General features: G+C 51.5%; 1 protein-coding gene across 2 annotated transcripts; it reads left to right on the top strand.

Moving 5' to 3' along the window:
• Nucleotides 1-1,429: 1,429 nt before the first annotated feature.
• Nucleotides 1,430-22,477, top strand: LAMB3 (laminin subunit beta 3). Of its 2 annotated transcripts, none has more exons than XM_085210313.1 (23): nucleotides 1,430-1,622; nucleotides 2,258-2,322; nucleotides 2,969-3,123; nucleotides 9,937-10,051; nucleotides 10,187-10,260; nucleotides 10,479-10,670; nucleotides 11,033-11,096; nucleotides 11,391-11,566; nucleotides 11,795-11,915; nucleotides 12,202-12,390; nucleotides 12,473-12,628; nucleotides 13,171-13,367; nucleotides 14,397-14,511; nucleotides 14,770-15,139; nucleotides 15,303-15,463; nucleotides 16,352-16,560; nucleotides 17,608-17,811; nucleotides 18,419-18,563; nucleotides 19,428-19,635; nucleotides 20,596-20,737; nucleotides 21,005-21,181; nucleotides 21,458-21,611; nucleotides 21,798-22,477. In XM_085210313.1, exons 2-23 carry the CDS (start codon nucleotides 2,271-2,273, stop codon nucleotides 21,932-21,934), a joined length of 3,513 nt encoding a protein of 1,170 aa, XP_085066439.1. In that variant the 5' UTR covers nucleotides 1,430-1,622; nucleotides 2,258-2,270; the 3' UTR covers nucleotides 21,935-22,477. The 2 variants fall into 2 exon arrangements, with proteins under 2 accessions (XP_085066439.1, XP_010722461.2); XM_010724159.4 differs by having other exon boundaries at nucleotides 1,430-1,626.
• Nucleotides 22,478-22,566: the final 89 nt, after the last annotated feature.

Raw genomic sequence — 22,566 nt, 5'->3', positions numbered from 1 at the left:
CCTCTCCTCTCCTCTCCATTTTCTCTCCTCTCCTCCAGGGTGGAGCTCAGGGAGATTTGCTGCAGTTTCTTGCAGTGCTCATTAGGTGCGGAGCCCTGGGCTGCATGGGGCTGAGCTGGGGGTCCCTGTGCCCCACCTGGATGAGATGTGCCAGGACGCCGTCTGTGCTCATGGCATGCTTCAGCTCTCAGGTTCTCAGCAAAATGCTCCGCTGTTCTCCCTACACCCCCCAGCTGGGGCGGAGGAGGATTGCTGGGCACAGGAATGCAGCAGCCCCGCATTGCTGAGCAATGGCTCAGGACGGCACACCCAGCTCTGCTCCTGCACCCGGCACTGTGGGCAGGCACACCAGGGCAGGAACCAACACTGCACACTTTGTAGCCGTAGGGCAGTATTTTTCCCAGCTCTGTTGCACGCCTTTTCTAGGAGCTCCACGGGCAGGCAGCTCCCACCAGCAATGCATTGGGCACACAGCTTCAGGGCCACCTGGCACGGTGTGACCGGGTGCAGGACGTGATGTTGGGCTGAGTCAGTAAAGTAAATAGCAAATCTTCCTGCAGGTTTTCCTTGGGGTTGGCTTAGACCATAAAAAAAAAAAATTGTTAGAACAAGAGCATGTGGGGGGTCTGTGTGGTTTTGAGGATTTGAGAAGGTAAATATGAAATTTGCACTTTGAGTTCAGCAGTGCTGCGGGTGCTGGAGCTGTGCCTTGCTGCATGCTGATGTAAAGCACCGGTGGCACTGAAGCACCAAGCACAGCAAAGGTCTGAGTTAGGCCCCAGGCAGGGGAGAAGGGCTGCTCTCGTGGTGACTTTCCTGCAAGCTCCCAGGGAGCCGTTAAAGCCCTCCTGGTGTGATAAATACGGAGTCTCTTTGGAAATCGTGGCACTTCTCTTGGTACCCAAATGAGAATTGTGCTTCTTGGAGAATGTGGCTCTTCCTCGCCTTTTTTTTTGTCACAGCTGGTTAGTTTGCAGTACTGTATTTTTGTAGATTGCATAAGATGAGGTTGAGAACTATTTTGTGCCTCGAGGGGCTCCGCTGCTGGAGACAGGAGAGGTGCGTGCTGCAGCCTGCACAGCTCCATCCCTCCTGCAGGTCATCTGTGGGCTGATGCCTGGTGCGTGAATATACAGCACGGCTACAACTCACACAGGATCTCACTGGGCTTTAAATCCCCAGGTCGGGGTGCTGAGCGGGGTGCACCAAACCATTGCATGAGGGTGGGCACCTCACCCTGCTGGCCGTGCAGCCTGGCATTAGGGAGAAGGAGACCGAAACCCTTGGGTGCAGCACCCACCTGAGCACACCTGGGGCATATCCTGGGGTAGGGACATCCCTGTAGGGATGTGCCTCGAGGCACTCGATGCCATTTCCTGCAGGCTGCTTGTTCACACTACCGTCACACTGTCAAGTGACGCTGTGTCTGGAGCAGCTGAGCTCTCCGGAGCTGGGTGGGGATGTCTGCAGTGCCTGAATCACGCCTTTATCACTGCTACACCCACGGGCACTTCTCTTCCAGGTGAGGCAGATGCTTGTTAAAAGCCAAACAGGAAGGTAACAGCACTTGGAGACGGGTGTGACTGCAGGGATCAGCTGCTGGGGACAGCCCTCGCCACCAGGCAGGTACGTGGTGGGGACCTGGGGCACCTCAGAGGCTGGGAATGGGGCTCTGGTCACACAGGACAGCAATAGGGGGAAATTCCTGGAGTGGAGCGTTCTGCTGGCTGCCCCTAGCAGCTGCACTTATCAGTGCTCTCTACCCAGGTTCAGGGCCATTGGGATTTTCCAGCTGGAGCTGTGTTAGGCAGCATGCACCACGGCCAGGTTGGAGGGCAGCAGTGTGGGGTGGCTGTGGGCTCCTCGGGCACTGCTCGATGCTGTGTGTGTGCCTATGGCTTTCTGGAGTCCCCAGAGCCAGGCGGGCAGAAATTGGAGCTCTGCAGACAGCAAGGGGCCATTCTTGCCTGTGTGGTTCACCTCAGCAACAACATAAAGATCCACAGATAGTGCCTAGGAAGGGGACTGCCCTGTGCTCAGCTCGAGGGGACCCTGGGGGTCCTGTCTGGTGAAGGGCTGTGATTCTCTGTGCTCATCTGTTCTAATGCACAGTCTGAGGGGTTCCCTCTACATTATTCCTGACTTTCAACCTGCTAGATCAATTAAAATTAGGTAGATAAGGAATGTAAAGTGCCCGGGATGAAGTTTAAGATGGTATTTTCTGATATTTTTGCTTACACTGCAAATTCCTCTCTAGGTGTGTCCTTGGCATGATGGAGTCTTGCTGCCAGCTTTGGCTGTGGGCATTATTTGTCCTCCTGGGTAAGGCCCAACATTCCATGTCTCTGGAAAAATGGGAGGGAAAGTTGTTTGTTGCCTATTGGAAATTACCTTGATCTTTTAATTGGGTTTGTAAATGAGTACTGCAGTGAGTTATATTGCCTAGAGCCTGTGTGTGTGCCATGTTTTAAGCAAGGTGAGTTTATGGGTAGCTAAATTTCTTGCAAAGGAAATTGGATGATTATGTTTATTGATGAGAAGGGAACGATAGGAAGGTTTTCCCTTTGAGGCTAAGAAATGCTGCTAGGTAAGCATTGTATTAGCAGCATTGCAGCTGGGAGATTGGATTGGCGTTCAGTCATAGTGCTTTGGGAAAAGGATGCTCTGTGCTGAGCCACCTCCTGCAGGGCCTGTGGGTACATGGAGGGAAACCAGACTGGGCTGCTAAGTACAGTGAGCAGGGAACTGAGCATCCCTGAAACCGAGATGTTGGGATTCTGGAGATGTGTCCTATCAAGAAGACTTTCAGGAGCAATAGCTACAAAAAGCTATTTTAAGCGCTGTGTACTATTAAAAACAAAGGCAATGCAGGGATGAACCCTCATCCTTTCTGGCATGCCCAGGTGTAGCTCTGTCCCAGGCCAACCTGCTGGCTTAGTCACTGTGTTCTCCTCTCTTGCCATTGCAGCCTGTCCACAGCCAGGGGTAGCACAGCCAGCCTGCTCCCATGGGGCCTGCTATCCCCCCAGGGGGGACCTCCTGCTGGGAAGGGGCCAGCACCTGATGGCCTCCTCCACCTGTGGCCTCACCAAGCCTGAGACGTACTGCACACCGCACGGAGAGGTACGTGCTGCTCCCTCTGCTCTAAGCCCCGTGTAGGGATGCTGATGCCTTTAGCTGTCCTTCCTACCCTTTACAATGTCTTTGATCTGCTTTGGGTGCTTGTCTCCGTCCCTGCATGCTTTGTGTCCCCTCCAGCCCTGGGGTCCTCCTCTGCACCGCATCAGGGCAGAGAAGCTGAGCATGAGCAGGGAACAAGCTGTGCAATGGGCAGAATGGAAGCTTTTGCAACCAAAAATCCAAAGCCATCCAGTCCCCAGCCTCCTTAGCTGTAAGCTAAATTCATTTTTCAATTGTCAAAAATGGGAACATTCCAAGGCTTTTGCTGGAAGAGCTGCTGAGCCAAGCGGCTGTTTCCAATTAAATGGTGTGGGGGTAGGAAGCGGTGCTCAGAGGATAACAGCTGCAGCTGCATGTTCCCAGGCTCCAAAGCTGTAACCAAAACCCAAAGTCAGAGCTAATGGCTCATTTCGCAGCATTTTTCAGCTCTGTGCTCAGGCAGGGGTGCTGTCTGTGATGCGAGTGCTTCCTTATAACTCTCTCTGTTAGTCTGGAAATGTGGCTGTGCTGGAGAGCTTGGAAGGGAATGGGCTCAGTGCAGGGCAGGCGAGGAGCACCTTGGGAGGGTGCTTGGATGAGGTGCTCAGGAGGAAAGGACACAGCAGTCCTCCATGAGGATGTGCTTTGTGCAGGGAAATCCAGCTGGAGTGAGTCAGCTTTCTTCTGTGAAGTACCTTGAGTATAAATACCTGTTTGGAATGGAATTGCTGGGTGAGCTCCCATGGTGGGAGGCAGAGAGGTGGTGGTGGCCAGCTGGTCTTCAGATCCCTAAAACATCCAGGTTTTGTATTCCTTCGAGCTTGTCAGTGGAATCAGCACCTTATGCTGATAAGTACTGAGGTTAAAGGAATTTGGAACAGTTAACATTGGTATGTTGAGTTGGATTAATCACTTCTAGCTTTGAGAATAGAAGCTTTGTGTATTTAGTGCCTTTCCTTTCCTGGAGTCAGAGACCTTCATTTCTGTTCTGCAGCTGTGATGGCTGCTTCAAGTTGTGAATACTCCAGCTTCTATCTTTGGAGACATCCTCATGCTGAGCATTTTCTAATTAAATCCAAAATGAGTCTCACGAACTCACTTTTTTTTCCCCCTATTCTCATCCCATTTAATAGTCAAATGTATTCAGTGACTCTTCTGACTCTTTTTGTTGCCTGGCTCGTGTCTTGGTGCCAAATAGGTACAAATTTGGAGTGGGTTTTGCAATGTCAGCAGGGGGCACGGGATGAAGGGTTGCTGTGGGTGCTGATGCCAGGTGCCAGCTGGCTGGTATGAGCCGTCTGCCCGCCGCCCCGGGGGCTTCTTTTGCAATCCTGCTGGGCTGCTCGATTGCACCCCCTGCTCCATTGTCTGCTCCGGATCCCTCTAACCTTTATACTTTGCACCACTGATTGCTCCATCCCTTGGAGACTCGGAATTGCCATTTATAGTGCAAGGGACTGTGGCGATGATTAGAAAAGAGAAGGGGGAGGAAACCAAACAGACCAATGGCCTGGCTTGGAAATCACTCAGAGCTCAGGAAATGGCTGTTCAAGGTGGCAGGGAAAGCAAAGAGGAAAACTAAACTAAAATAAAAAAATAGGCGTCCCTGAATTTGATGTCCTGAAGGCACTGATGCACGTGGAAAGACTAAGACAGGTGTGATTCAAGGCTGGTTAGCTCATCTCTGTCTGGATGCTATACATAGTACTTTGGTAGCAATGTGGGGAACCAAGGGGAGGCTCGGTGTGGCTTTCACATGGATTAGCAGCTCCTGGCCTGGCCACCTCTCCAAGGACAGCATGAAGGCACTCACTCTGCAGCAGTGTGCCCTGGCCTTCATGTCAGAAGATGCCTGTGTCCTCAGGGCCTGGCAGTGCTTTCAGCTGAAGGGTCTATTCAGAACTAGAAAAGAACTACAGTTGTAGTACCCAAACCACTCTGTAAATCACTGTGACATCTTTTGTTAAAGGACAGGCAAGATAGGGAAAAGATGATTTGCTTCCTTTTGTATTGCTGCTCTGTTTCCCACTGTTTGTGGTGGAACAGTCTGTGGGTACGTGGCAATTCTGTGGGTCTTCACACCCTGGCCCTGGGAAACACAGGATGTTAAATGTTGTAAGGTTTTCTGCCTGCCTGCATTTGCTGTTCATGGGCATTTGGTGGATGTGAGCAGTGTGAGGTGGGAATCACCCAGATCCCTTCTCGTGCCACGGTGACATCCCTCCCTATGGTGCTCAAGCACTGGGTTGGTTTTGGCTGCTCCCGAAAAACACAGGCTGATTCTTGTGAAAGTGAGTATGTTGAAGAGTAATGCTTTTGTCCACCCTACTGCTACCATCTGATGGTTACATCTGTTTCCACCTGCATGAGTTGGCTTGATGCTGGTCTGAGCCATGCTGCCTGCTCCTTTGGGATTCCTAGGTGTGTTGGAATAGGGAAGCTCCCACTGAAACATTCCTGTGCCCTGCAGCTCGTTTGCTTTCCAGACCCCAATCATAAATCAAGCTCAGGTCCTTTACACAGAAAAATGCCTCCTCAAAGCAGGGAGTAATTGTAGTTGGATGGGACTGAGGAGGTCCCCAAGCTCAGAATCACAGAATGGCCCAGGTTGGAAGGGACCTCAAGGATCACGAAGCTCCAACCCCCTGCTACATGCAGGGCCACCAACCTCCCCATTTAATACCAGTCCAGGCTGCCCAGGGCCCCATCCAACCTGGCCTTGAACACCTCCAGGGATGGACGGGGCATCCACAGCCTCTCTGGGCAGCTGTTCCAGCACCTCACCACTCTCATAGTAAAGAACTTCCCCTGACATCCAACCTAAATCTCCCCTCCTGCTCAAAGCAGGGCTGATGGTGCTTCACAATGCTGAGGGTTTGCACCGAATAATTCCTGCCCTGCTGAAGTTAATTCAGCAGCTGTGGGTTGCTGCTCTGTGCTATCACATCTCTGGCATTCAGACACACCTTGTTCCTGGTGCAGGGATATGTCTCTACCTGCAGCAATGCACAGAGGAAAAAGGCAGTTGCCCACTTTTCTCCTCCTCCGTTCTCTGTGTCTTTTTTTGCCTCCTGAGTGCAGATTCCCACGTATGCTCTCAGACATCACGTCACCCTTCTCAGAGTCAGAGGCAGCAGGGCCTCTACAATGTGTGGGGTGGGGAGCAGCTCGTGCAGCACAGATTTTGCAGACTGTCATCATGGCAGGCTTTAAGTGAAGCTTTTCTGAAGGGAAATGACGTGAGGACAGACTGGGTGAGGAAAACAGGCGCCCACATGCTAGCTTTCAAGCAGAAGGAATGAAGTTCACTTCCTTAGCCCTCATGCCTAAGATGTTTGCCCTGCTGCTGTCTCAGCCCTGCAATCACCTCTGAATTTGGGGTCACCAGCAACACCAGCCTGAGGGCAGAGTGCTCTGTGCTTTCAGCTCACCGTGTTGTTTCTGACTGGCTCAGCAAGGGAATGGCACTGGGGGTTATGGCTAAGGGACTCATCTACGCTTCAGAATTGAAGTACAGTCCCGTATTGTGAACACAGTTTGCTCGCAGGAGGTTTAGCTGCAGTGACACATCTATTGGTCCTTCTACAGCATCTTCCCATGGAAAGCAGATGCACATCCCTGCTTGGCTGGCCTGGTGTGCAATGCTGGTGTTAGCAGGGAATTTGTGGGGCTGGAAAAGGGAATTGCATAAGAGCTCTGACAGGTGTCTTTGTTCCCAATATAAATTACTCGTGCTGCCAACTCTATTTTTGAATAATGCTCCATCTCTCTGTATACATATAAATTCCTCCTGCCCTCCACTCCCCAAATAGAACTGGGACAGTGATTACTATCGCAATAGGATATTAATTGCACAAGAGACACGAGGCTGCCGCATGGGAGGCTGCATGTCTGGAGCTGACTGGCAGTGCTCTGACTCACAGAGCTGTGTTGACCCAGGACCACCAAGGTCCTGCAGTTCCTAAAGGTCTCTATTTCATGACCGGAGAGCAGCAGCTTCTCAAATGTGCTAAATGAGTAGCTTCAGTTTATTTTGAGTGATGCACCTCAGCCAGGTTTTATTTTAAGGGCTCTTTACTCATATTAAAATGGCAGCTATAGCTACTTAACATACTTTGGTCAGAAGCCATCAGCTTCAGATCATTTGAGGTTTTCTGCCCCTACATGTGAGGAGGGGGAAGTGAGGGAGGAAAGCCAATACCAGGCACCCTTCATGCACAGGGAGAGAGCAGCACGAGGCAGAGTGGATCCCCAAACTCTGCAGAGTGTCCCAAGAGTGTCTTTGGCCTTTGCAGGTGTCCATCACTCATAGGTACACGTGTGTTTCCACTTATGCAGCCCATCCACACATACACTTTCCATCCCAATTTGCAGCCTTGCTCTGCTTTTCTATGTAGTATATGGTCATCTTTACAACAGCTGTTCATTCTGCATAGATTATTTTTTCTCCACCACTTACTTGTAAAACAGGAGTCTGTTTATTCTCAGCATGCTTGCTTTTCCTCTCAAATGACCCCCTCATGAGTTACCTTTCTAAAGATTGGAACAGATTTCCTTTCTTCCCAAGATCTCCATGACCTGAATTTTGGCTTGCTCCAAGGGCAGCACTGAAGTCAATGAGTACCTTCTAAGTAGCCCCATCTGCTAGCTACCAGAACTCACTGTGGCTCTTGGTGCTTCTGGTTTGCCACACAGCCGGGAGCCTTTGCTGCTGGCAAGAGGGGTAGGGATGAAGAGAGCCCGAGTTTAGAAACTGTGACCTATTGACTTCCATTTTGTCACATACTCTCACAGCCCTGCTCTATTCCTGGCAGTCCTGGCTCTGATGAATCCATCCAGGCTGTTTCTGTGCTGGTAAATATGAGGGGGAGAATTGGGGAAAGGTGTGCTCCTTCAGACCAGAGCTGGGCTGTCATTTTTGGTAATTCCCTCTGCCCCAGGGAACTTTGAGACACATGCAGTCAGTAATAGTGAATTCTCATGTTGTGCAATAGAGAAATTTCACAATTTGCTCAAAGTGCATGAAGTAATTTTTGCTTTCCAGTGTTAATTTTGGCCTTAATAAAGGTGGAGGATGGAAACGAGGAAAAAAACTCAGCTTTCCACACTCAGGACTGTGGCTGCCCTGGGGGATAAAGCTAGGAAACTGTGAATTGATAAGGATTGCTGCACAGCCCCCAGACGTGGTGGGTGTGAGCTGCCCCTGTGCTCAGCACTGTGTTCGAAGTGTGACTGCAGCCCCACTTGTAGCTGTGGGATGTGCTCATGTCTGTGGCTGTGTGAATGGTCTCAGTAAGTATGCATGAGTAATTCCTAATGAATAATTTAGTTGACATTAACCTTTCCCCTTGCAGAAATGCATCCTCCCCCTGTTCTAATCACAGTCAGAACTGCTGGGAAGTTTAATCATTATTAGCAGTTGTTTGCTAGGTTGTTTCTGTGGATAATTGCTCTAGCTTCCCTGCTATTTTGCTGCTAGCAGTCATTATCTGCAGTGAGTTCCTCTGCCTGGGTCAGGGAATGGTGCTTCTGGGTCAGAGAATGGTGCTGCTGGTTCTTATTGGCAGTGCTGGGAGGAGGTGGTGGAGCCAGGGAACTTGCACCATCATGCAGTTGCAGGTCTGTGTTTGCTTACTCTGCAATATTGTTATAAATGCTGTAGTTAGCCAAGTCCTGTTCTGGGGTGTTAATAGACAGAGAACATAAAGAGTGGAAAATATTGTGGAAACAGAGCGGTTTAAGCTGAGGATCTCTTCTCTATATCCAGCACAGTGCTGAGAGGCTTCCAGGCAAAAAAGTGCCTCCTGCTCAGAGCCAGCTCCTGCCTTGGGGTGCAGCCAGGACCCTTTCCAGCAGGCAGGGTTTGTGTTTGGGTTTCGTCCACAGTAGCAGTTTGCAGCCTTCCCATTCAACCACCTCAGCTCCACCTGCAGGACCCCCTGATTTGGTGATGCCCATCTGCTGCTCCATGCCACCTCCCTCCTTGGCCATACCTTCCCACTCCCTGCCTCTTGCTCAATCCCTCTCTGTCTCTTTCCAAATATTTCTGAGCCCACTCATGTGCTGCACGTACCCGGCAGCCGTTCAGAAGCACCAGCACAGCTCGTTGCTGGGTTGGTCAAAACCAGGGTGTTTGTTTGCTCCCCGGGGATCCTGATTTCTCCAGTCCCCGTGTTGCCCATGCCACGTCTCTGTTTGCTGCTTGAATGAGTTGCTTAAGTGAAGGGCTGAACTCTGAGCCACCTGACTTCCACCCACTGACTTTTCACCCGCTGAGCTGTTTGCTGCCACTGCTCTTGGAGGGGAGAGTGCAGAGGTGGCTGAGCACCGCACAGGGTTTGGGATGTGAGAGGAGGACCCTTCTGCTCACCCAAGCAAATAGCTGCCCGGCCATCGGCGAGGGGTAAACTGGTGCTGAAAAGCTGCCAAGAGCTTTTTTTCAAGATCTGCAGTTTTGGAGAATGATTTTTTAAAAGTATTTTTTGATGGTTTGCTAGAAATATATTTCAGTCAAAACAATTTTCGGTTTTAGTTTTTAACCCTTTCATTCATAAGTTTTTCTCTTTCTACATGGAGTGTGAGGGTAACCACTCTGGTCCTGGGTACCACTTGGCATATGATGGCAGCTCTCCAGCTCTCCAATAACTCAGCTCCATTGATGCCGTGTGCTCTTCAATGATGTCCCCACTGCGTTGGTTCTTTGTCCAGTGCTGGTGGGGTCTGCATCAGGGCTGTGCCCTATCCCACCCACCTCCCACCCACCTTCTCTCCTTGCAGTGGAACATGAGATGCTGTAAGTGTGACTCCCGGCTGCCTCACGCTCGCAATGGGCACCGTGTGGCCAACATGCTGTCCTCTGCCGGCCGTGCACGCTGGTGGCAATCCCAGAGTGGTGAGTGCTGGTCCCCAGCAGGGCTGGGTTCAGTGAATTAGGGGAAAGAGGGGAATAGATGGCTTGGCTTATGCAGCCAAATGGTGTGTTTTCCTGAAGTCCTGCATCTCTGAGGCCATCTCTGTGTGCCCGCAGGCATGGAGCACGTCTATTTGCAGCTGGATCTGGATGAGAAGTTCCAGCTCAGCAGCATCGTGCTGGATTTCAGGGTCAGTATGCAGTAGTGCTGCTCACAGGGAGTCATGGGTGGTGATGGATGGGCATTGCTGGTTCCCGGTGGATCAAAAGTTGACGGAGGCCCATAGGACACAGGGTTTTGGAGGGAAGGAAAGGAGAATGATGATGAGGATGAAGATCTCCCCAGCCCTGGCTGGGAACCAGTTCACAGCACCACCATGCAGATGTTCCTCTCTCCCTGATGTTACAGTCACCACTGCCCGCTGCGATGCTGATTGAGCGCTCCACGGACTTTGGCAAGACATGGGAGGTGTACCAGTACCTGGCCTCTGACTGTGCTGCTGCCTTTCCCCACATCCCCCGCGGTGCCCCCGAGAGCTGGGGGGATGCTCGGTGCCAGCCACTGCAGGCCCAGCATGGGTACCCCATGCATGGGAGCAAGGTGAGCACTTGGGTGGGTTATGGAAGGGTCTCCAGCATGTGCCTGTGCCCCATAGTGCGACCACTGATTTGGGGTGGGTGTCCCAGAAACACATGGTGGCCCAAAAAACTTCTACAAATGTTGTATACAGTGATGCTGTACACATCCAGTGGGGGGCTCTGGAGGATTCCTGTTGCTCCTAAGGGAAAGCCCTCACTCCTCTGTGGGTTAGATTATCTTTCTGCAAAACCCTCTGCATCTCTGAAATCTTTTTTCTGCCTTAAGTGATGGCTGGGATCTGGAGCACACCCTTACCCTCAGAGTTTGAGAAGACAGCACTCTGCTTTTCCTGCTTTTTAACTAATTTTTTTATTCCTTCTAAGGTGAAATTCAGTGTCCAAGACCTGGCATCTACCATTACTACCTCTTACAGCCAGTCTGTTAATAGTAAGTGAACAGCCTCTGTTATGTCTGAGAAAGGGAGGGAAGACAGCCTGTGGTTTTCCAAGAGGTGATGCAGAATGCAGGGCTGGAACAGCTCTTCTTCAAGCAAAGCCTTAAGCTGCTGTGTGCCCAGTGGCTGCCCTTGGAGTGCCAAGGAGCAGCCTTAGGCCTTTGCTAATGGTTCATCTGCTCGGGGTGCTGGTGCTGCTATCTCTGAGCCCTCTGAACACAGCGTGAGGCATCTCTGCAGATGGCACCTTGATGCTGCTGTCCCCTCACACTGTCTGTCCCCAACAGAGCTGGGGCAGTTCACCAACCTGAGGATCAACTTCACCCAGCTCCCACACGTCATGCACCACAGTTACCGCTCGCCCAGCAGCTTCTATGCGGTGACAGAAATGCAGGTGCTGGGAAGCTGCTTCTGCAATGGCCACGCTGACCGCTGTATCCCTTCGAGGGACCTGCATGCCATGGTGAGCTTCGTGATGTAGAGAACAGCCTGGGGACAATGCTGCATGTAACTGGGGGGAGCAGTGCCCATTTTTGCCTGCAGCAGTGGGATGGTGGCCATGAGAATGAAGACAGTTAACCCATGTCCTGTGAGGAGAGGGAGGCAGAGGAGCTTTGTGAGGAGTTTGGGAGCTTGGTGGCTGCAGGAGCTGAGCTCTGAGCTCACACAGGATAATTGCTCTCTGCTGCAGGTGCACGGGCGCTGTGAATGTCAGCACAACACTGCTGGCCCCAACTGTGGCCACTGTGCTGCCCTCTACAATGACCGCCCCTGGGCCCCCGCGGAGGACAACGACCCCCATGAGTGCCAGCGTACGGTGACAACTTTCCCCTCTTCCTCCTCCTCCTCCTGAGTATGAGCTGTCTCTATAGAACGGCTTCCCAAAGCATTCTGCTTCACTGAGGCTGCAGCCAGGCAATATCACGGGTGCACCGCACTCTGCTTTGCCCAGTGTGCCTCAGCTCTGTACTGGGACTGTTACTGGGTGCAGAGGTGCCATGCAGGGGGCTAGGGCACCCTCTAGTGACAGCGTGTCCTATGCTGCTGGAGGTCCTTGCACACTTGCAGCACCGGATGGGCTGTTTGGGCTTTTTTTAGGGTGTAACTGCAACGGCCACTCGGCCTCGTGCCACTTCGACCTGGAGGTTTTCCACGCCAGCGGTGGGGTGAGCGGGGGTGTCTGCGATGACTGCCAGCACAACACGGAGGGAAACAACTGTGAGCGCTGCAAAACCAACTATTTCCGCAACCAGCGGCAGGATCTCACCCATCCTGAAGCCTGCCAACGTGAGTGCCCAGTGATCTCCCCTTCATACTCCTCAGTTGCTCTGAAGGCAGCTCAGCAGTGCCACTTCTCACACCTTTCCAGCCTGCGAGTGTGACCCGGATGGCACAGTGCCGGGCTCCGTCTGCGACCCGCTCTCGGGGCACTGTGTCTGCAAGGAGAATGTGCAGGGCGAGCGATGCCACCTCTGCAAGCCAGGCTTCGCCCAGCTGGCCTATGCCAACCCCCTGGGTTGCCGCAGTGAGTATGCTGCGAGACAGCCCCTGCTGCCCCTGCACCTCTGCCTTCAGCATCTTCTGCAAGGGTTGTGCTTCCCAGCCAGCTTGGGTTTGGGATTTCTGAGATGTATCTGCGTTTTGCAAAACGTTATAAAGCTCCTTGCTTAGGCTGTGGCCTGTCTCAGGGATGTGTTTGGCCACAGGGATAGGGAGAACAGGGTTCAGGCATGCATAGGGTTGTGCCCTGTTCCTGATGCAGGCAGCTGCAGGGGGTGCTGCAGGCGATGCAGCGCAGGCAAGACAGACTGTGTGCAGCAGAGGGCAGCCACAGCTTGGGGTGGACGCTGTCTGTGCTGGGAACAGAGGTCTGTGGGGCTGCTGAGTCTGGCTGCTAGGCTTGAGCAGGCAGCACAGTACAAGAGCAGGGATGCATCTTTGTGCCAAGCTCTGTTGCAAAGGGAGGAGTGGGAGAGCACGTCTCAGGCAGCAGCCTGCCAGCTTTGCGAGAAGCCAGGCTGCTGCTCAGCGCCCAATTTTAATCCAAAGAACATCTCTCTGTTTCAGGATGCGCCTGCAACGTACTGGGAACACGGCAGAATGTGCCCTGCGATGATGAGACGGGGAGCTGCTCCTGCCTGCCCAATGTGGTGGGCACCGACTGTGACCAGTGTGCAGCTGGGCACTGGGACATGGCGAGTGGCCGGGGCTGCCGGCCCTGTGAGTGCAACCCCAGTGGTTCCCACAGCACCCACTGCAACCAGGTACTGCTCTGAGCATCCTTTGGTGGTCACTAGCTGTCTGTAGGCCATGGTGCTCCCTTTGGAAACCATTCCAGCAATATCTATTATTCCTGCCTGCTTCAGTGCAGCTGGGGTATCACTGCCAACAGAAGCTGTCCTGCTGGACAGCACTGCAGCCTGGGACTGCTCAGAGCATTGAAAGCACTTGTTCCAATTTTGGGAGCTTCTACAAATGGGCAGTGCACTTCCTACCGCAATCTGCTCTTGTTTTCCTCTTCCCATTTCCTAGAAGCACTATGACAGACTACACAGGAAAATAAAAGGAGGAGATAATTACGGAGGCAAGATTAAGCCGCTCTAAAAGGCTTGATATTTATTTAGCAAGGAAATCCTAATAAGAGATCTTCACACAGGCACGGCAAGTTAATTATCCTCATTTGTCAACGGAAAGCATGTGTGTCACTTCAGCCTTAACAGATAACTGGGAAAATTATAGCTAAATGTAAAAACGCCGTAACAAAAGCAGAGAGCCAAAGATAGGTTCCAAACAGCACAGGGAGGAGACCTGAGCTCAAAAACTGGTTGCTTGTGGGCGATTCCTTTGTCTTGAAAACAAAACCTAAAGCTTTGCAGTGCTCATGAGTCAAGGCTGTTTGCAGACCTGGCTCCATGGCTTTGCTGCTGGCATCGCTGCAGCCAAAGACATGGGCTGTGTGGAGAAGACTGACAGCAGGCTGTGACAAAACGCCTTATTTCCATTTCGCCTCCACAGCACTGGGGAGCTGTGCTCCCTGCTGTGCCCCTGCATCTGTTAAGAAGCATTGCGGAGTATAATCTGCTGCTTTTACTTCAGGTGCTGCTTTTCCTCTGCTCTGCTTCGCCTCTTTCCCAAGCTGGGAACTCCTTTTGTGGTTTTCTTGCCCCCAGGTAGGAGATGAAGCTGACAGGGGACAGAAAGGCTGGGGAGCGGCTCAGCACTCACCAGGGAGGGCTTTCCCAGGAGCATAAGCAGTGCTGAGTCTCCTCCCTGATGTCCTTTTTCTTTCTCAGTTCACAGGACAGTGCCAGTGCAGAGAAGGCTTCACGGGGCGGACGTGCTCTGCTGCGCAGCAGGAGCAGGCCTGCCCAGATAGGCACTTTGGAGACGTCAGGGTAGGATGCACAGGTAGGAAGCATCACATTCACTTTTGGCACAGTGTTTGGTAGCACTGTGAAATCACCACTATTCTGGAAAAAAAGCACTTGGCCCATGTTCTGACATCAGCATTCTCCACGCTATTTCACCTCTGTCCTTGGCACTGCGGGGCTACCAGGGTGGATCCCACTGCGCATTGCATTGCCATCCAGCTAGCAGGATCTGATTTGTTGTTATTTTCTCCTTTCAATGGGCTTCACACCTTTCCTCTCCCTTTCCATTCCCCAGAGTGCAACTGTGACTTCCAGGGCACCGAGGAAGTGGGGTGTGACAAATCCACAGGCCGCTGCCTCTGCCGCCCAGGTGTCACCGGCCCCCGCTGTGACCAATGTCAACGGGACCACTGCAGCACCTACCCCAGCTGTGAGCCGTGCCACCCCTGCTTCCACACCTATGATGGTGACATCCAGCGCCTGCGGTTGCGCCTGCAGCAGGCCAGCCTGAGTAACTCCAGCGTGGGGCTGCCTGGGGGCTCCCAGCTGGGCCTCCGGCTCTCACGGGCACAGAGCAGCCTGCAGCAGGCGCAGGGCATCCTTGGTCACTCATCTGCCACTGAGCAGGGCCTGGCCCAGCTGGGCAATGCACTCACTGCCATCAGGTGAGGGATGCACCGCTTTGCTTCCGTAACTCAAAATATTGAACTGCCCTGCAATCCCACCTGGTGCACCTGTAGTATTCCAGCCGGAGGTGGTCCTACACTCTGCCTACATGCACTTTTTTCTCTGCTTAAATTCACGTTTCCTGCATTTTCTTTTTTTCAGGGAGCAAATGCAAGGCATTAATCCCAACTTTCAGTTTCTGGATGTGACTGCCTCTCTATCAAACGAGTTTGAAGCTCTCAACAGCAGCCTGCTTACCATCAGTGCCCAGTATCAGAGCAAGAAGACCCAGTTTGAAACCAGCCGCAGCACAGATCTGTCAGGTACAGCACTGCCACTCTAAAATCTCTTCATTTGAGGCTGACAATTAACCTCAATGGGACTGTGTAGCTGATGGTTTCCCAGTGGCTGGGTGGAGGAGATGGAGAAGTTTTCAGTCTGTCAGTTTAGGAACAGCAAACATCTTCTCTTCCCCCTGTGTGAGAGATGCTTTCTACCCTGCCTAATCTCTGACCAATGTGGGACTGTTTCCTTTGGTTGTTGGGGCAGGGCAGTTCAGTATGCACCCCCATGTCCCTCCCACCAGTGCATCACTGTGTGCCAAAACACTCCAACAGCAGGGACAGGACTGAGCCCAGGGAGGAGATGTCGTCAAGCTGGGGGCGGCTGCAGGAATAATGGCTGTGTGCAGATGGAAGGGATGGAGGGGTGGAGGAGAACCAGCAGCTAGCTGTCAGGTGCTCAGAAGATCTAATTACGCCCTGTGATGCTGCTGGTGGTAGGTTGCCATTAAATCCTTGCAGCAGCTAATGCTCTCCAAGTGCCATCTTCTGCTGCCTCCCCCGTGCCACACTGCAGAGCATGGGGCTCTGCTCTGGCGGTGTGAAGGGCTCTGAGAGAGCTGCAGCACAGCCCTGCATTAGCACAGGCATGGCTTTTGCATTAGTTTTGTTTCAGTCTTAGAGTCCTAAACATGCGGTCAGTCCTTCAGCAAAGCTCTGCAGTTCTATGTACAGGAATGGCTGAAAGGCATTTGGAAATAAAAGGAGCTTTTTATTTGTGCCTTCATGACTAATCACTCTAGCTGTGTCCCCCTCCTCTCCATGCACACATCCACTCACAGGGTATAGTCAATGCCTTCCTTTCGGTAGCTGTGCTGCATTTATGACTCACTGAGGCATTTGTGTCATTCACCGCCTTTATTCCTGCAGGAGCCTTTGGGACCATCCGATCTGCTCACCAGACATCCACCAACGCCAGCAGCCTTGCTGCTGCTGCTGCCACTCTGCTGGCCACGTCCAGGGAGAGCCGCAGAGACGCAGCAGGGCTGGAGGCAGCGGCTGCCACGCACAGCAGCAAGCTGCTGGCCCTCAGGGCCCAGATGGCCTCATCTCCCAATCTGACTCCTACTGTGAATAAGGTGAAAATAGAGAGGGGTTCTCTGTGCTTGTATAGTTTTCAATGGGGCCTTGTATAGCTTGAGGGGCATGGTTGCACATCTTTGCTCAAATTGCACAATGTGACAAGATGAAGTGGGCATGGAGGTGATGGGTTGATGATTAGACTAGCGGATCTTAGTGGTCTTTTCCTATCTCAATGATTTGGTGAAGACTTTGTTCAGAGAGACTTGCCCTGAACGGCAAAGCTCTGCTTGTGGGCATCAGAGTAGAACCATTGGAGCATCCCTTGCTGCAGATAGCAGACACCCAAGCTCTCCCTCCACCCCCTCCCAGCCATGTGCATCTTTCCTCCAAGGACTCTCTCACGTGTCAGTTCTCCTGTCTCACAGACCCACTTAATTTCTGGATGAGGTTTCTTTTCTTTCTCCTTCACTTCTTTGTTATTGCCATGGAGATCCATTTCAGTGCCTCCTAATGCACGGTTGCTGTGGAGACCACCAGCCTCCCCTCTGCTTTGCAGGGCACCATCATGTTCCTGAACATTCAGGGGGGCTGGTGCTTGGACTGGCTGTGCACCTGCCCGTGCCCTGCAGCAGTGCCTTCTCTGTTGGGTGGCAACATGAGAAGGTGCCAGGCAATCAAACACACTGCTCAGATTTCCTCATCCTACTGTCTAAAAGCAAATTACAGAGGTTGAGCAGGGAAGAGGGAAGAGCTGCTGTTCTGAGGGTCAATGAAGTGGTTGCTCCATGTGCCAGCATGCTGCTAGCAGCCAAGCAGACATGATCCAGCCACTGTCATTGCTTGGGCTGCCTCTGAATGTGTCCCCAAGAGGACCTCCTGCACAGCACACAGTGTTCCTCAGCCTCTTGGAGAGAACCTGTCAGAATGGCAGCCCCTGTCAAAATGATGGCCGCTGTCAGAATGGCGGCCCTTGACAAAATGGCGGCCTCTGCCAAAATGGCACCCCCTTCAAAATGGAGGTCCCTGTGAGACTCCATCTTGACTTCATAAGGCCTCATAGCTAAGTGTGGGCCTCACTGCCCTGCTTCTCTTTTCTTTTCCAGATCTGTGGTGGTTTCCGAGCAGAGACATGCACCCCAGCACAGTGTGAAGGCTCGCTTTGTCCACAAGATGGTGGCATGGCCTGCGGGGATGGCCTCAGCTGCCGTGGTGCCAGGCCATTAGCTGGTGGAGCCCTGCGTGTGGCTGGGAAAGCTGCGGGAGAGCTGGACAGCCTGAATGCACGGCTAAGGGAGACGGCACAGCTGGTGAGTGCCAGCAGGTCTGAAGGGTGGGCATGGAGGGGCAGCCCAGAATAAAACACTCAGCCTGGGGCTTGGTCTGAGGTGCAGTTGTCTGCGCAGTGTCTCTGCCTCTCCCTGGGACAGGGGGCAAAAAGCTCCTCTCGTATTTCCAGCAGTGCCAGTAGGTGTGGGAATGTCGCTAAGAAGCTGGAACTTGGCCTCCTCATGGTGTTGGGATTAGCATGACAGAAGGGTGAGGGATGTGGAAACACCTCAGAATCTGCAGGGATGCCCTAACATTTGATGCAGTCTGCAGTGCCCGTGTTCGTGCTGCTGCATCTCTTTTCTACAGCTTCCAAGGGTTTGTGCAGATTAAGCGAGGTTTCAAAGTCATTCAAAATCCATTTCAAAAGGGTTTCCAAAAGCTAAATGGTACTGCCTCTTTTGGGAGCTTTCTTTGCAAATCCAGCCCTCAGTCTTTAACATTTATGCTCCTTGAAAATGATGGCATGTTAGAAATGGAAATAGTGTAATTTCAAAGTGACCTGCTCAATTCACTGAGGGTTTAGGGAGGGCTGCCGGGATTCCAGGTCGAGTAGGAATGACTCCATCAGGATTTTGGTTTTTGCAGATTAAAACGACGGAGGCATCTGCTAATCAGATTCAAAGCAATGCCTTGCGGCTCATGGAACAGATGAGCATAACAAGAACCCAGATCGAAGGAGATGTCCGACATGCCCAGCAGTTCATCCAGCAAGTTCGGAACTTCTTGTCAGGTAGCAGTGTGCAAGCTCACAGTGCAGGTTGGCTTGTGCATGGAAAACCCAATTTTTACAGTAATATTATGTATGAGAATAGTGTACAAAGGAGTCACTGAGCAGCTCACCCTAGCTAGGCTCTCAGCTACCTGGTTTATTCAGACCTCTCTGGGAGTCTCTCATTGTCCTCAGGCACAAGGGCAAGCCATACCCATGACAGATGCTCCCCAAAGGCTTGCAGTCAGCCCTGACCACAGTGTAGAAGAGTTTAACAGTGACCTTATGGACAGAAGATAAATGGACATCTCTCTGGAACAGACTGCTAATCGTGAGAGAATTCCTCATTGTCCTATAAACCAGTGGGATGACTTATTGTTCACAGACAGATTGTAATAACATAATAAGCCTCACGAGCATTAGCTGAATAAGAAAATCAGGTCACTTGGTGCTGCCTGGTGTTAATGATGAGGGAAGATATTTCTGAGCTAATCACCGGGCTAATGTCCCTTGGGTTCTGCCTGATTCTGATTCCCCAGATTTATTAACTTTTATTTGTGCAATAAAAAGGGCTTGTGTTGAAACACAGCCTTATCTACTCAGTGGTGCAAGCCCTGCCTGTGCTCTGCAGGAACGTGGGGCACAACTGTGCCTCGGTCCCTCTGTGCTTTCCATTTGGTGCTCCATTTCCATGGGATGGGGCAGATCATGTTCATACTGAGCCTGCCTTTTAAGGATGACGACTTGGTTGATTAAACCAGAGTAGATTCTGGCAGCTCTCTGAAAGGAAGAGATGGCGTATAAGAGCATGCTGGACATCTGCCTTCACCTTCCTGCCTTTCACCTCTCTTCTGTGTCTGACATTGTTCCTCTGTTTGCATGCAGACAAAGACACGGACCCTGCAACAATCCAGGAAATCAGCGAGTTTGTTCTCTCTCTACGTCTCCCCACGGATGCTGCCGCAGTTCTGAGAAAAATGAACGAGATTCAAAATTTGGCTACCAAGCTGCAGTGCCCAGAGAACATACTTGCCCAGACAGCTGAGGACATTGCAAAAGCCAAGCAGCTGCAGCAGGAGGCAGAACAGGCCAGGTCAGCTTGGCTAAAGGCTTTCGGCAGCTGAGGGTCACTGAGCCAGAGGGAATGTGCTGATGCTCAGCTGGGGTGAAATCTGACTGTGCTTCTGTGTATGCGTGGTGGCTAAAAGGATGTATTTGCAGTCTCTACAGAGGCTTCTCTGATACTTTGATTCAAATAAGGATCTGGCTGCCAAAAATGGATCCTAGAGCAAGAAAGTCTATACCAAAAGTAACAGAATTTTCTCTGTTTCTCAAGACCATATATGGGGAGATGATGGGGTTGCTCTGTTATTGATATTGGTGACCCACATTCTAATCACACAAGAGAGCACGAGGGGATTAAATGGGCTATTTGTTTTCTGGGTGAAAGTTGGGAGGATTATCCCATGGCCCCTTCAAAAGCAATTACACAGCGCCCTTGCAAATTTGGAGCATCTGCTTTGTCATGTGTTGACTTTCAGCAATATCCCGGTGAGAAGGTGAGTGGGATAAGTATGTAAACTCCTTTATAGTGTCTGACACCTGCTTAGCCTGCTGGAATCGATGAGACAAAGCAGTCTGGCTTCTGTTATGATGTGGAATACCAATGAAAAACCATGACACTATGGGGAGCTCTGTCCTCCAGTCTAAATAGTCCCAATGAAAAGCAGATAGTATGCAGTGAAATTGGTTCCCTTTAATTTCCCTTTAATTCTTTTTCCTGCACCCTTGTAAAGCAGTTGTTTCTAGATCTCTCCTCTTCTCAATTCATTTTCTCTGTTTGGAGATGTGAAATGGAAGTAACACTTCTCTTGAATGGAAATCTGCTCTATGGCTATTCTATACTGTGTCTGGATGTGTGTGGGGTGATCACAGCCTTCTCCATTACAGTATTGTCTTGCTTCTCCAGCTTGCTTATTTTGCCCCTGCAATCCTGATATCCAGTCCATGCAATTCTCCACACTCACTCTGGCTGTTTCTTGTGTTTCTCCAGGAACCGGGCGAATGCTGTGGAAGGCAATGTGGAAGAGGTTGTTGGGAATCTGAGACAGGCAAACACAGTGCTGCTGGAGGCCCAGGGGGCTATCAGGGGCTCAGGTTCTTCCCTTCGGTTCATACAGGAGCGCGTTGAGGAAGTAAGTGGTGGTCAGTGACTTCCCGATAACAGCAATGCTCCCTGCTCTCTGCTGCTTTGCAGCTTTACAGTGTGGTACAGCCCTGTACCAGCAAAGTGGAGAAATGAGATATTTTGTGTAAAAAAAACCGCTATTCCCTTTCGGGTCTCACTTGTCTGCTTCTCTGAGCTCCAGGCCTGCAAGGAGGAAATCCGTGGGCCCTCACTGCACAGAAGAAAAAGTTTTTGTTCTCAATTTCCCTCTTAACATTGAGGATTCTGCTTGTAGATCGAGGCAGTGCTTGGTCCAGCTGAGAAGAACGTGGGCTCGGTGGCAGCCCAGCTGGCTGTGCTGGCGGAGGGGCTCCCTGGGCTGCAGCAGACAGCAGGGCAGAACCGGCTGCGGGCCGGCGATGTGCAGCAGATAGCGGCAGCAGCAAGCGAGGAGGCCAGCGGGGCTCAGCAGGTACTGTGGCCCTGCACCGTGCTCCCTCCGGCTTTCTCAATCTTAATGCCTTTGACTCAAGACCCGTTTCTGGGTCTTGAGCCCTACCTGAGGCAGAGCAGCCCGTGCAGATGCCAGTCAGCATCTTTGTGAGCATGCTGTGCATCTGCATATTAACGTAATTGCAGAGCTCTAACACAGTATCTCTTTAGTATTTAAAATCGGCTCAACATTGCTAAGTCTTCACCAGTTTATTTGCTCAATCCTACATGTGCTGCTTAATTTACTTTTCCCCAGGCTTTCCAACGAGTTAAAGATATGTATGCGGAGCTGAAGAGCAGACAGGGGCAGAGCCCTGCACTGGGAGCACAGGGCAGCCGTGTGCAGAGCATAGATCTGGAGGCAAAAGCTCTCTTTGAGGAAACGTGGAACATGATGCTCCGTATGGAAAGTAAGCCTCTGAGCTCAGGGTGATGGGCAGGTGAACTGGGGCTTCTGGGTGCCAGAGGGGTTGGGGTTTTTAGGGCAGAAGAGGGAGTGCAGGAGGGAGGAGGGGCTCAGTCCAAGAAGGCAGATTGCACACAATGCCTTCCTCCAGTTATGATCTCACAAAACCTTCCCTGCCCTCTCTCCTCAGCTTTGGAGACAGAAATTCAGGAAAGCAACAGAGCTCTGGTGGCCAAGTCAGCCAGGTTGTCAGGCCTTCAGGAGCAGGTGGGCAGGATCCGGGACGCCATCCATAAGCGAGTCACCTACTATGAGAGCTGCTCCTGAGTGAGGCTGCGCCTTCCTGCTGCAGACACCGACTGCTGTGTTGATTCCCATTTTTCTGGCAGGATTTCTCATTTTCCTAACGTCTGTATATTTAGCAAATGGGATTTCTGTCCTTTTGGAAACGAGCTGCACCGAGCCAAAGGGGTGAACCCCTGGGTGGGTTCATGCTGGTTGGACCACTTGAAGCTACCTGGGCATGGAGGAGAAGGACAGACACAGAACTTCAGCTGCAAATATGCACATCCCCCACATTGTTATTTCCAGAGAGGTAAAAAAAAAGAAAAAAAAAAAGAGGAAGAAAAAAAAAAAAAGAGTTCATGTTTTAACCAATTCACGCTCTTGTAGCTGGATTTGCTATTCAGACAAAACCCATTACGTGGGACAGTGCAGTTAATGCTTAGAACTTGCCATGGCTGCAGTCCTTCCCTCCTAGATTTTTCATCAAAGAACCAGACCACAGAAATGGAGAATTTTATCTCCTTTGTATCTACATAGCAAACCTCTATTTCTGCAACTAGGAGAAATGCAATCTCATACTCAAAATGTGTGATGTTGAATGTCTTTTTTGACTTTCTGCCACAATCTTCTTATTTACTGTGTAACACTTTGCCAGAAAAATATCAGAGGGAGCA

Source organism: Meleagris gallopavo, chromosome 28 (assembly GCF_905368555.1).
Source record: "Meleagris gallopavo chromosome 28, MGAL_WU_HG_1.1, whole genome shotgun sequence".
In the NCBI taxonomy this organism is placed as follows: Eukaryota; Metazoa; Chordata; class Aves; order Galliformes; family Phasianidae; genus Meleagris; species Meleagris gallopavo.
This window is presented reverse-complemented; position numbering and strand designations above follow the sequence as displayed.